At 46.3% G+C, this 13,981-nt stretch overlaps 1 protein-coding gene across 6 annotated transcripts in view; it reads right to left on the bottom strand.

Moving 5' to 3' along the window:
- CACNA1A (calcium voltage-gated channel subunit alpha1 A) overlaps positions 1-13,981 on the bottom strand; it is a 280,900-nt gene that overhangs the window by 72,052 nt on the left and 194,867 nt on the right. For all 6 annotated transcript variants that reach the window (XM_074350635.1, XM_074350639.1, XM_074350636.1 and 3 more), the window contains 7 exons: positions 7,369-7,578; positions 4,251-4,363; positions 2,949-3,061; positions 2,688-2,819; positions 2,319-2,391; positions 396-513; positions 194-261 (listed from right to left, as the gene is read on the bottom strand). In XM_074350635.1, the coding sequence (XP_074206736.1) occupies positions 194-261; positions 396-513; positions 2,319-2,391; positions 2,688-2,819; positions 2,949-3,061; positions 4,251-4,363; positions 7,369-7,578 (827 nt within the window). The remainder of the gene's footprint in view (positions 1-193; positions 262-395; positions 514-2,318; positions 2,392-2,687; positions 2,820-2,948; positions 3,062-4,250; positions 4,364-7,368; positions 7,579-13,981) is intronic.

Below are 13,981 nucleotides of genomic sequence, written 5' to 3'. Positions count from 1 at the left end.
GCTGCAGAATCCACTTGATTAGGGACAGTCTGTTTCAGGGGTGGGGTGGGGAGGAGGCGCCTCCTCCCTGGCACAGTACATCCAGGGCAAAAAGCTCTGACCTCGGTCCCTGTCCCCCAATGCCCGGCATGGTCCTGATCTGCCATGAGCAAGTGGTAACTTTGCCACAGAAACATTTTCCCACCAACTCCACCTTGGTGAGCTCCTGGGCGTTGGCCAAGTTATCCACCGCGATGGCCAAGAACACGTTCAGGAGGGTGTCTGCAAACGCCGGAGTCAGGGAAAGCATCGCCACTTGGACCCTGACACGTGGGACTCCTGAACCCCTCCCTTGTGCCCCCGATCTGCTCTCCCCGAGGCCCAGGCACGTCCCCATCTCCCCGCACAGAGGATACAGTTCCCGAAGAGCGTCAGCACGATGAAGTAGATGGAGAACACCATGCCGCCCTGCACGCCCCCCTGAGACTTGATGCCGTCGTACATGACCTCGTTCCAGTCTTCGCCCGTCAGGATCTGAAAGGGGAGGGAGAAACACACAGCCAACCCCCCTCTCAGCCTTGGGCCCCTCGGAGATGCAGCTGTGGGAGCCGGGACCTGCCGCGTCGGCCCCTCCTCGGCCCTTCTCTCTGGGGGAGGAGGGGCTTGTCTGTCTGTGAGAGGAAAGGGCTCTCGGCCTGGCTTCTAGGAAAAAGTAACCCTGGAGGACTCTGCCCTGATGTGATAAGGGAGTTTGCTAGCAGCTAAGCTGTGCTCCCTAAATTCATATATTGAAGCTCTAAACCCTTGTGTGATGGTATTTGGAGATGGGAGGGAAGTAGGGTTAGATGAAGACATGACAGTGGAGCCCTCATGAAGGGATTAGTGCCTTTCTAAGAAAAGCCACCAGAGAACTTGGTCTCTCCCTGTGTCTCTTCTCTCTCTCCCCCTGCCCTGTGAGACAGAATTGAGAAGGTGGCCGTCTGCAAGCCAGGAAGAGAGTCCTCACCAGGAACCAACCCTGCATGCACCCCGATCATGGACTTCCAGCCTCCGGAACTGTGAGAAATGAATTTCCCTTGTTTAAGCCATATATTCACTGGTGTTTCTGGACTCTTGTGTCTGTGGGTGAGGATGGTGGTGGTATTGGTGACCAGAGGAAACCTCAGGAAAAGGGACTCAGGTGCTGGCAAATAGAAATTGTACTGATGCGCATGGGAAGGGCTAAAGGGACGTGTACGCAGCATCCACCCAGCTGTTAAAAAATATCCCACTTCCCTCCTTTGTATTATTTCCATGAGGATAAATTAAATGTGAAAGAACTCCAAAGACGTTAATCTGTCAATGCAGGGTTTCTCAGCCTTGACACTGCTGACACCTGGGGACTTCCTGCCATCCTATGCACTGTAGGATGCGTGCAATGAGTGGCACCCCTGGCCTCTACCTATTAGATGCCAGTAACACCCCCACCCGCCCCCAGTTGTGATAACCAAAAATATTTTCAGATACTTCTAGGTGTCCCTGGGGGACAGAATCCCTCTGGGGTAAGAACCCTCGTGCTGAAGATATCTGGCTGGCAATTACTACCATTAATAATCATTTATCTGAGGGCTCAGAACTTCATGGATGGTTTCTCTTTCCAACCGCTAGTCTAGGGATCTCATTTAGAAATAATCTGCCCCCCCAGGAGAAGAGAGGAGTGAAGTTCTATTTCCCATAAACTCTCTGTCCCCTCAAGAAACAGAACCCACTTGGAAAGGCTCTGGAGGTCCCAGCTAAGCCAGTTCCAAACCTCAGGGCACATGTCTGTATGGGTGCAGAAGCTGGTCTGGGGAGACCACCCAGGGTCCATATATTTGCCCTGGAATATGGGCCTGGGGTGTCCTCCAGTCTGAGGGAGGATGTATATTAGCCATGTCTAGTATTTTCTATATTCTGATGCTTTGACGTATGGGGCCTTGCTGACCCTGGGGGGAGTCAGGACTAGCTAATTCTTAGAGACAGTAAACAGCTGGCCTGTGAGCACGCTTTTCAAATGCAAACCAACCAATCCAGAGCCCACACTCCCAACCATCTCCTCTCTTGGGCTCTTAAGCTCAGGGCCAACATTCCCCTGCCTGAATCAGCCCACAGTCAAGTGCCAGAGAACTCGGGACAGCTCCTATGCCCCTGGGCCTGCTGAAATTATTCAAACTAGCCAATCTTACACCTGCTTAATCTGTCCTGCCCATTTCTTCCTGTGGAAACCAAAGTGAAGGCTCCTGCCCACGTTCCCTGCTCCCTCTGCCTCCTAGTGAACGCTGGTGCTTCCCTGCATTCGTGGGACCGGGTGAAGGTTGTACCTGAAACACCGTCATTATTGCTGCTGGAAAAGTGTCAAAGTTGGTAGGAGGAGTCCCTTCATCGAAATTAAACCTGTGGGGAGGACACAGACATTTCACGTTGGTCCCACCCCAGGTGTTCTGACGGTTTGGCACCGTATCTCAGGGCAATATCTTTAGCATCTCTGCTCTCTAGAAGGACACCCTGAGTGGTACACAGGGCCCTGCCCATCTGGGTGAGTGCACCTGGTGTCCAGTTCATGAGGGGGCCAGACTGTGTGATGCAGGTGGGCCTGGGGCTCTGGATGCACTGAGCAAGGTGCGTGGGGGTGGGAGGCCCCTGGCTGGACCCCAGGGAAGCAGAAGTCAGAGAATCTGCTGAGCACTTACTGGCCGCCAAAGAGTTGCATTCCCAGAAGGGCAAAGACAACGATGAACAGGAAAAGGAGGAACAACAGGCTGATGATGGATTTCATGGAGTTGAGAAGAGAGACGACCAGGTTCCTGAGAGATGCCCAGTACCTGCCAACAGAGGCCAGGGTTGCGGGTTGGGGGTCAGGCTGCGCCAGGGTTCCCAACATGCTAGAGGTGGCCCCACCCTGGCCCCCATCCCCGCCCCCATCGGGATGCCAGGGGATCCCAAAGACTTACTTTGTGACTTTGAAAATACGCAATAACCTGAGGGCTCGTAACACGCTGATTCCAAAGGATGTGCCGGGTTTTATGACGGCCCAGATGACCTCAAAGATGCTCCCGATGATGACCTAGAGCAGGGGACTGGGTCTCGTGTCCAGGCTCCTTGCAAACATGCCCCGGCCCTGAAACTTTCAGGAACCCAGCCCAACTCCCACCCTTAGACCGCTCTCATCTCTTCTCTCATTAACTTATTAAGAGCTGATGAAAGCAAAGAATTCCTGAAACGTTTAATTATGAAGTGAATGGCCACACAACCACTACCTACGTCGAGAAACAGGACATATCAGCACCCCGAGAGCTTCCAGGGACCCCAAGACATAACCACCACTCTGAATTTTATAGTAATCATTTCCTTGCATTAAAAAAAATTTGAGGTGAAATCCAGATAACATAATGGTTAACTTAAAATAGTGCACAGTTCAGTGGCATTTAGTACATTTACAATGTTGTGCAACCATCACCTCTCTAGTTCCAAAACATTTCCGTTACCTTCAAAGGAGACCCCGTACCCATTAGCAGTCTCTCCTTACCCGCCTCCTCCCAGCCCCTGGCGACCACTAGTCCACTTTCTGTCTCTATAGTTTTGCCTGTTCTGGACATTTCATATAAATGGAATTATGCAATATGTGACATTTGATGTCTGACTTCTTTCACTTATCATGTTTTTGAGGTCTTTGCCTTTTTAAAGTGTTCAAGTACCATCCCTAACCAATATAGCTTAGTTTTGTCCATCTGAACTTTGATGAGCAGAATCACACCATATGGACTGGTTTTGTCAGTGTCTGCCTCCTTTTGTGCAATATTACGTGGCTGATGGGTGTGGCCGTTGTTGGTTGCCTCTCACTGGTGCAGAGAATTCTATTATATGGCTATGCCACCACTCACTCATCCACTCTTCTGCAAAGGGATATTTGGGTCATTTGGTTTGGGACTCTTATAAGCAAGGCTGCTCAAAGCATTCTTGTATGTGTCTGCTGGGCATCTGTGTGAGCTTCTCTAAGTGGAATTGCCAAGGTCACCCCTACTTTCCAAAGAGGGTCCATAAGTTTCCCCTCCCACTGGCAGTGGCTGAGGAGGGTTCTGGGAGCTCTGGATCCTCGCCAAAGTCGGGGACCGTCCTCCCCTTCCTTTTGCATTCGGCAGAGTCTCTCATAGCCAGGGGTGAGCCTACCTCTCTCTTTTTCCTGATGTCCCCAGGTGTCAGTCATTCTAAGCAAGAGCTGGAGAAATGAACTCCTTCGAAACCAGAGCACTTACCCCACAATCAAAACAGTTGAAGGAAGAGTGGAAGTAAGGCCGCGTCCCAAGCCCGTACATTTTTATAAACATTTCGGACATAAAGAGTCCTAAGAAAATGAATTCTGCATAGTCTAGAAGGGAGGAGGGGTAGGAAACAGAGAGAAGATTAGATTTGTGGGGGAAGGTTCCAGGTGGCTCTGACTTCCTGTTAATAGTAACCCTGGCTGATGGGTTCCTGGGTGCTTACTTCATTTTTAAAACCAACAAATGAATGAATTTAACTAACTAACTAACTAACAACTAACTGATTAACGAACTAATTGGATAACTAACAAAATAATGCTCCCATGACATGCCTAAGCGCCAAAGGAGTAATAGAAATAGAAATCATAACAGTGTCCTATTTGTAATCCTTGTGTGAGGGACTTAAGTTGGAATACTTCGGGCCACCAATCTAAAGCATGGCTTTTCTCCCAACTTGGAAAACCCATTTGATGGCCCTGGAGATTCCATCTTGCCGATGTCTAAAAGTCTTGAGCAAGACAAAACTTTTTGGACCTACTGTATAGTACAGGGAACTACATTAAATTTCTTGTAATGAGACATAATGGGAGAGAAACTGAAAAAATATGTATGTTATGTGTGTATATGTGTAACTGAATTGCTCTGCTGTACACCTGAAACTAACACTGTAAATTGACCACACTTCAATTTAAAAAAAGAATATAAAATATTAAAAATAAATTATGTATTAAAAAAAGGTAAAGCCTTTTGTTTTTTTGGTAAGAAAGCATAAAGGTGCAAATGTCTTGGGGAGAGTAACTCATGGATATTTGTTTGCTCCAGCAAAGAAACAGTTAATAGCAGATCCTCTTCTGAGGTTTTCTTGGTGGGATAGGAAGAAAAAAAGTCAGGGAGGGCATAGGTAGTCACCTAATGGAGGGAAAAAAGAGGTAAGGAAGAATTCTGAGGGGAAGAAAGCATACAGAAAGAGAAGACAGAGAACTCAAACTTCCAAGGATTCGATTTTGGTCACATAGCTAACTCCATTTGAAGGTCAAGGATATTTGTTACATCATTCTTTGAAGAAGTGGCTTGAACTGACCATCAAGGACTTTCCCATTCATTCCTGATTTAAACTTTCCTTTAGTTTCAGGACTCACAGGGAGCTCCTCGCATCTGAGGGAAACTCCAGGGTCTCCAGGGCCCCCAGGAGCAAAATGTCTTAATACCTGGTGCATCCCAAACACCGCCTGAAGCAACTCTAGGAGGACTTAAGAGTTTCCAAGATGTTTGTTCCCCAGTTACCATGGAAACACGATAGCTGGTGATGCACAGGACCTGAGACCTACTTGTTTGTAGCACTGGTGGGTCTGGGAGAACTTCCAGGGCCATCAAATCCAATTTCCACCAAATACAGAAGAGGAATTTGAGACCCGGAGAGACGACTACACTTCATCGATTCCAAGACACATTTCTGTTCACATTCTGACATCTCTGTAACTGGAGTGTATCTTAAAATCGACATGCCCTAGTTTAGATGGCAGTAGTGTTTTATTTTTCAGTGGCACATAAAATAAAAATAAATGTGTGTCTTATAATTGAAGACGTCTTTGACTGATGGACAATGGTAATAACTTGTCCAAGGTCACACAGAGAGTTAGAGGCAGAGCAGGCATTGAGAACCCAGGTTACCTGGTGATCAGGGCAGGGATGCACCATTAGATACAGCTTGGACTCTGGGTTCAAATCCTGGCTACATCACTAACTAGCTGGGTGACTGTGGGCAAGTGTCTTAACCTCTCTGTGCAACAATTTTCTCAACTGGAAAATGGGGATAGTTAAAGGACATTTATAGACACAGAGGCCCCAGGCAGGGAGTCCCAACTCCCTGTTCCTGAACCAGGACAGACAGAGCAAGGTGATTAGTGGGGAGAATATGGGAGATTAAAAATAGGCTATCAGAGGAGGTTAAGATAAAAAGTAAATAGTCCTCATTTATAAGAAACTCCAGGGGGACCAAATGCAATTACTAAGGTTGGAACTAGGTCAGGGCTCTGGGAAGGAGAACTAGCCACTAGGGAGTGTCCTGGGGGGTCAGCCAATGTGACTGGGAACAATGACGGTTACAAGGAGACGATGAATTAGACTAGGCTCCCAGGCCTCTCTAGGCTGAAGACTCGACTTCTCCAATGGTTGTCTGGGTGAATTCTGAACCAGGTCAGAAGGACAGAGAATCTACAGACCCAAGTCAGAAAAGCCAGTAGATGTAGGAGGGCAGCCAGCAGGCAAGAAGGTTTTGGGGAATCCTCATTCTGGGCCCACAAGTCAGAGTCAAGGTATCCACTTGCCTTCCTCACTGTCCAGCCACTACTTTTGTTGATTCCTCAGAGTTCTTTACTTTTTAAATCCTGTTCAGAGGTCTCCCCATCTTTCACTGCTTCTCCTCCCCACATCTAGCCATCAATTTTCATACTATCTTATGTTAATTCCTGAACTCTGGGAATAGGCCCAGAAGGGCAAAGCCTTGGAGGCCCTGATACCCACTGAAGCAGCAAGACATTCTCATACTTGTTGGAAGGTGTCTTCTAGGAATGAATCCCAGACATAAGGAACTCAAAAAGGACAGGAGAGGAAAGGGGAAGGAAGAAGAAGGTTGGAAGAAGAGGGGAGAAGCAGAGAGTCAGAAGTGAGCAGAAAAAATCAGCACAACATATGGGTCACTTTTTTGTCTCTAAGGCACCCCCATCTCTCAATCATAAATTATTTAACATTGAACAGAGATGCACACATATGTTTCTGTCTCTATCTGGCTGTCCTGCAGTCTCTGACTCTCTCTGTCTCTCTTTCAATGTCCTCTTCACCAGCACCCCTACGTGCCTTTCTTAGAAAGTGATTGTGGAAATGTCTGGTGGCCCAAATTCCAGCTTCCAGCTCTCAGGCTCAAAGAAACTGGGTTCTGTCACTGTGGCAGCAGCAACATCAGCCCCAATTCCAGTTGCTGACAGAGCCAAATGAAGGTGCAAAGTCAGTGAGGACCAAAGATGGAACACACACCACCAGAGAAAGAGAACTAGAAAAAGGGCGTGAGGAAGGGATCAGAGAGTCAGTGGGGGCGGGGCCAGGCGGTACTCACAGAGGAAGTCGGAGAGCCACTCGGGCTGGTTGTAGTGAACAATAGCGACACACAGCGTGTTGAGGGCTACCAGACTGAGCACAGTCCAGTAGAAGGCCTGAGTTTTGACCATGCGGCGGATGTAGAAACGCATCCTCCTCTCCTTTTTGTGAAAAAAAGTCGAGTTCTCCAGCTTGGCACTTTTAATGCTGGCTCGGGCAAAGGGAGACCCTGCCAGGGAAAAGATGGAGAATGTCAGGGTGTTCCTGCAGAGGAAATTAACCGATGTGTGGCCCAGGCACAGATTGTGGCCAAGGAATCCATTAGCCTCCCAAGCAAGCAAGCCCTCTGGCCTGAGGGAACCATCATGACCCATGGGCTTAGCTTTCCAGAGATGCAGCTTATGACAGGGTGATGTCCCTGAAAATAGTATTGGAAATAACCAATGAGAGCTCAGGCTGTCAACAAGGAGGCTGATAGCTCTCCACTGCCAGAGCCAACCTTCTGTATCTCCCTCTCCATCTCACATCTAATGACTCAGAGGGTCATGTGACAGAGTGAAATGAGGTGGGAGCCTCTGCACAGGACCCCAAGAGCTGCATGGAGCATACTTGGAAAGCCTTCCAGAGGAGGTGTGGATAGGATCTTAGCTTCCTATGGACATTTCACTTTAGAAATGATCACCAAAGAATGAGACAGCTGTGCCCTCTGCCTGCACATATTTTTGCTCTTAAGCATTTATGGAGCACTTACTATGCTAGGCTTTGTCCCAGGGGTTCAGGATATACTGGTCAACAGACAGAGCCCTGTATTCCTGGGACTGACACTCCAGTGGAGGAGACAGACAGCAAACATAATATAATAAATCAGTAAATTAATAGTGTGATGGAAGGTGAAAAGTGCTTTGGTAAAAAGAGAAAGCAGAGCAGAACAAGGGGGCTGGGACCTCTAGGAGGGATGGCTGGGCAGGCTGCAGTATTAGACTGAGTGGTCAAGGTGACGGTGTTGACCTAAGTTACCTTAGTATCTTAGGCAGAATAAATAGCAAGTGCAAAGGTCCTGAGGCAGGAATGCGTCTGCCTGACATATTTGGGGGACAGCACAAAGAGACCAGTATGGCTGGAGTAGAGTGGTTGAGGTGGAAAAAGGGAGGAGGTGAGGGCAGAGAGGTGACCGGGCAGGTTGTGAAGGGCCTTGGGGGCTGCATGGAGAACTTGGGCTTTTGTTTTGAGTGAAGTGGAAGCCACAGAGGGTTTCAGCAGAGGAGGAATGTGATCTGACTCAGGGGTTCACAGGCACTTCTGGCTACTGTGGGGGATACAAACTATGGAAGGCAAAGGTAGAAGTGGGGAGGAGATGACTGTATTGGTTCAGGCAAATGATAATGGGGGCTGAATTCCATGGTGGCTGAGAAGGAAGAAGACTGGGCAGATTTGGGATGTATCATTAAAGGCAGACATCAGAATTTGCTGAAGGATCAAGTGTGGGCATAAGAGAGAGGGAGAAGTCAAAGTTTTTGGCCTGAGCCCCTGGAGGGACAGAGCTGTCATCCACTGAGAGGGGATAGGATTGGGGGAACGTTCAGTACTCAGTTTTGGATAGATTGACTTGATCTTCTAAAATATCTCTTCTTGAAAATCTTCAATTGCATTTCCTGTTTATTGTTCTTCATTGGTAAATTCGTTTCTTTTCATTTATTCATTAGTGTGCTCACTCGTTCATTCATTTGTACATTCATTCATTTGTTCACTCAATGGTATGTTTGTCACCCATTCATTAAATCTTTCATAAGTTTTTCACTCACTAGTGCATTCATTCATCATCACTTATGGTTCCATGGTTCACTTGTTCATCCATCTATCCATTCATTCATTCGCTGTCTTGTTCACTTACTCACTCACCTGTCCAGCACAATCATCAACCCCATCACACCAGCCAGGCATGGGATATGGAAAAGATCTCCCGGGATGCCACTTCCTATTAGCAAAATTCTAAACAGAGGCTGTGAGTTGGCACCTCAGGGGCCATCATCATAGTTCATCCTGGGTTTGTAAAAGTTGAAATTATTGGTCTACATTTAAAAACTGGGAGATTTTCCATAAAATATGGATTTCGGCTTCTAATGAATGAAAAGAACAGCTGACATTTCTCGAACACTTAGCAGGCACCAAGCACTGCAGGGGCTGTATTTTACACAGTAAGCGACTCGCTCCTCATTGCAACCTTAGGAAGCAGGGACCATCATTAGCCCCATTTTACATCCAAGGAAGCAGAGGCTGAGAGGGGTCCAGCGACTGGCTAGGAAGCATTGAGTTGGTTCAGAGCCTGTGCTCTTGGCCACCACACTGCACTCACTCCTGAATATGTGGCCCTGAGAAAGGGGCCACATTCCTGCCCAGCAGCCAGGCCTGGTGGCTAGACCCTTCCCTCATGTCTATCACCTGCCTGACTCTGCAGGCACTGGGAACGCCAGGGCGGCTCTTCATGGCCCTTAACAGTTGGAACATTTCTGGTCCCTGTGGCTCCCAAAGATGTGCCCAGATCCACAGGTACATCCACAAGCTTGGCCATCACACTGGGCCCTGACCCCCACTCCTGCTAGTGCCACATGGAACCCAGCTCCACCACCAACTGGTGAGTGACCTTGGGCAGATGAACGACATTGGACAAGTCACTTTGCATCTTGGGATTCCAGTGCTTCACTTCCCAGGGAGAAATCAATGAGTTAATACACCCTAGCCACGATGCTGGTGCATCAGGCTTACTGGACAGAAAATCTCTTACTACAGCCCCAGGAGCTGAAATCAAGACCTGAAATCCACATGCCAACTCACTGAGGAAGTCTTTCTTGATCACAGGGCCCGGAGACACATCCCACAACAGGCATACCACTCATCCAGAAGGGAGAGAAAAGTGAGTATTAATTGAACAACTACTACGTGCCAGGCCCTGTGCTAGCAGTGAACTGCCTCCTCTATCTAATTCATTTCATACTCTGACCCAAGCTCCTTTTGTCTATACATTCTCGTCTCCACTTTTTCTCTGTGGCCTGGAATTGTAATTGCAGGCAATCCTTAGGTTTAAAAAATAATTTTCATAAGCTATTTTATGAAACCCACTGTATCTAAAATGTCTATTTCAAAGTGGACTCAATATAGAAATATATTAAGGAGATACTTTACACTCTTTTTTTTTGTACTAAGAATTCCAAACCTACTGTGTTAGTATGAAGCACATCTGTTCAGATCAGCTACATTCAAGTAGTCAAGAACCAGAGGCAGCTGGCCCTAGTCTGGAATGTTCCACAGTGAGGACCACAGTATGTTACCACAAAGGTTTAATCTTGGGATTTTTGGCAATTTATATGCCCTTGAAATTCTCTATAACTTGAAATAGGCGCTGCCCAAGCTGTGGGTTGAACTGTCCCTCAAGGAGATGTGTCGAAGTCCTAACTCCTGGTACCTGTGAGTGTGACCTTATTTGCAAATAGGGCCTTTGCAGATGCCATCAAGTTAAGAAGAGGTTACATTCGATTAGAGTGGACCCTAAATCCAATGACTAGTGTCCTTAAAAGAGGAGAAGAGACACACAGACACACACTGGAGAAGAGCACAAGACGACAGAGGCAGAGACTGGAGAGATGGGAGCAGAAGCCAAAGAGAGCCCAGGACTGGGGCAACACTGGAAGCTAAGAGAAAAGCGTGGAGCAGGTTCTCCCCCAGGGCTTCCAAAGGCAGCACAACCCTGCCAGCATCCTGATCTCCATCTGGACTTCTGGTCTCCGGAACTGTGAGAGAATACATTTCTGTTGTTTTAAGCCACCCGATTTGTGGTACTTTGTGACAGCAGCCCTAGCAAACCAATACAGCCTGCACTGAGCTCAGACTGTTAAAATAATTGAAATGGAATCTGATTTTCCTAAAGAACCAGCCTTTTCTTTTTTTCAGTGGCAGTACTGGGGATTGAACCCAGGATCTCGTACATGCTAAGCACGTGCTCTTCCACTGAGCTATGCCCTCCTACCAAGAACCTGTCTTGTGATGGCAGCTTCCATTCATGGCTCAACTTTCCCTACACATGACTCAAGGTCCGTATTTCAGCAGTAAGTTGATCAACTGTACATGAGATCATTTTGTAATGGGTTTATCAACTGATCTGACAGCACGGTAGAATCATCAATTATAATAGATCGTGTTGACTAGGGTGCCATAGGAGGCAAATGCCACACGATTCCTGCCTTACTTTGAAACACATCATCATCATCATCATCATCATCATCATCATCATTTTACATAGATAAATAAAGGTGAAGGCATTTCCTTGTCATAATTCTGGAATTTCAGAGATCTCTTCTAGGATGGGTTTGGAAGCCCCTGAAAAATGTAAGGGCCCCATCCTGTGGGGTTTTTGAGCTACCAGGCAAGGGAGCTAGATTTAGGGGGGTTTGCTTGTAGCCAACCTGGCCCTGGGAGACCAAGCCACTGACCTGGGTTTTGGATCCATTTACGAAGTTGAAGGTCACTCGCTCTCTTAACGAAGGTGCCACAGGACAGCATCAGCTCTTACTCAGTCTGGCAGCTGCCTACTTTGGTTTCTCGCTTTCCTTTTATCACACATTTATCAAATACCAGCCTTGAATCTGGGTTCTCCAAGTAGCAAGTTTTCTTATGTCAGCCACACACTCCAGCATGGTGTGTCCCACAAACAAACTCTCTCTGAATCTCTCCTGGCTTCCTGGATTACTCTCCATCTCCCCTGCTTGAGCTGAACTGTGTCCTCCCCCAAATTCATACGTTGAAATTCTAACCCCCGCCCCCTAGTATCTCAGAATGTGACTGTATTTGGAGATAGGGTCTTTGAAGAGGTAATGAAATTAAAATGAGGTCATTAGGGTAGGCCTCGATCCCTATGACTGGTGACACAATAAGAAGAGGAGGTTAGGACACAGACACACATGGAGGAAGGACCACATGGTGACCCAGAGGAAGACAACCATCTAAAAGCCAAGGAGAGAGACCACACCAGGAACCAACTCTGCCCACTACTTGCTCTTGGACTTCCAGCCTCCAGAACTGTGAAAAAACAAGTTTCTGTTTTAAAAAATGTCACCCAGTCTGCACTATTTAAGTATGGTGACTCCAGCCAACTAATAACTCTCACCCCATTCCACACTGAGGCCCGGTTTAAAAACGCCTCCTTCACAAAGCTGTCTTTGTTCTTCCACTAAACAGATTTCTCCTGGCTTCGTACAACCATTAGACTCCTTAAAATTAGTCTCAGTTGCTTTCAAGTAATTTTAAACTTATCTAATTACTTTTCCAATTTCAAAAGGAACGCCTGTCACTGATTCATCCATTCCAGAAAAATGTGGAGAAAATGACGATTCTTTGCAATCCTCCAACTTCCACATCTTTAAGGACCTCTTACACTTCTTAATATTGGTTTCAAAATAGAATATTACTCAGCCATAGAAAAGAGTGAAATAATGCCATCTGCAGCAACATGGACGGACCTGGAGATTATCATGCTAAGTGAAGTAAGTCAGACACAGAAAGACAAATGCCATGTGATATCACCTATATGTGGAATCTAAAAAAATGACACAAATGAACTTATTTACAAAACAAATACAAACTCATAGAAAACAAACTTATTCTTACCAGGGGAAAAAGAGGTTGGGGGAGGGGCAAATTGGGAGTTTGGGATTTGCAGATACACACTACTATATATAAAATAGATAAACAACAAGGTCTTACTGTACAGCACAGGGGACTATATTCAATAGTTCGTAATAACCTATAATGGAAAAGAATATGAAAAGGAATATACAGATGTATAACTCCATCACTATGCTGTACACCAGAAACTAATGCAATACTGTAAATCAGTAAAAAAATTAAAAAGCAGTGGGGCCACACATTTTACATAGTATAGTACAACTTGGTTTTTTCACTGAAAAAACATATTTCAAACATCTTCCCAAGCCAGTAGCAGCTTCATTTTTCCCCTGGTAGCAGAGTACCCAACTGTATACAAATACTATAATTTCTTTAACCATCTCCCTATTTTGGGGCACATGGGTTGTCTCTGGTTGTTACTTTTTCGAATACCAGAAACAGTGCTGCTGAGAAGAGGCTGGTACATAGATCTTTTTGCATATGTGAAGAAATATTTTGAAGCAGAAATTCTAGGTCAAAGAATATAAACATCAATAATTAAATAATGCCAAACCGTCCATCAGAAACACTGCAAACTACATTGCTGCCAACAGCATATGGCAATGCTCATTTCCCCACATCCTTGCCAACATTGGGTAGTACCACTTTCTCATCTTTTCTAGGACTGATGAAAAATAACATCTCCCTGTTAATTAAGAAATAGTACCTAATCTTATCCATAGAGGAGACCCTGACTTGAGTTGCCTATTTTTTTTCAGTGCGTGGCATTTTATAGATGCGATATGAAGAAAAAAATGTTTGCTTATCAAAATATGACAAACAGATTTTTAAAAAATGGAAGCAATCTAGATGGGAAAATATATGGGACAGACATAACCGATCAAATGCAGAGCGCACTGATGGAGCATGCCAATTCTTGAACCTGCTGGAAGGTGAGAAACAGATGTATCCACAAG

This window comes from Camelus bactrianus, chromosome 22 (genome assembly GCF_048773025.1).
Source record: "Camelus bactrianus isolate YW-2024 breed Bactrian camel chromosome 22, ASM4877302v1, whole genome shotgun sequence".
Classification (NCBI taxonomy): domain Eukaryota; kingdom Metazoa; phylum Chordata; class Mammalia; order Artiodactyla; family Camelidae; genus Camelus; species Camelus bactrianus.
The sequence above is the reverse complement of the archived record's forward strand: the minus strand, read 5'-3'. Positions and strand labels throughout refer to the sequence as shown.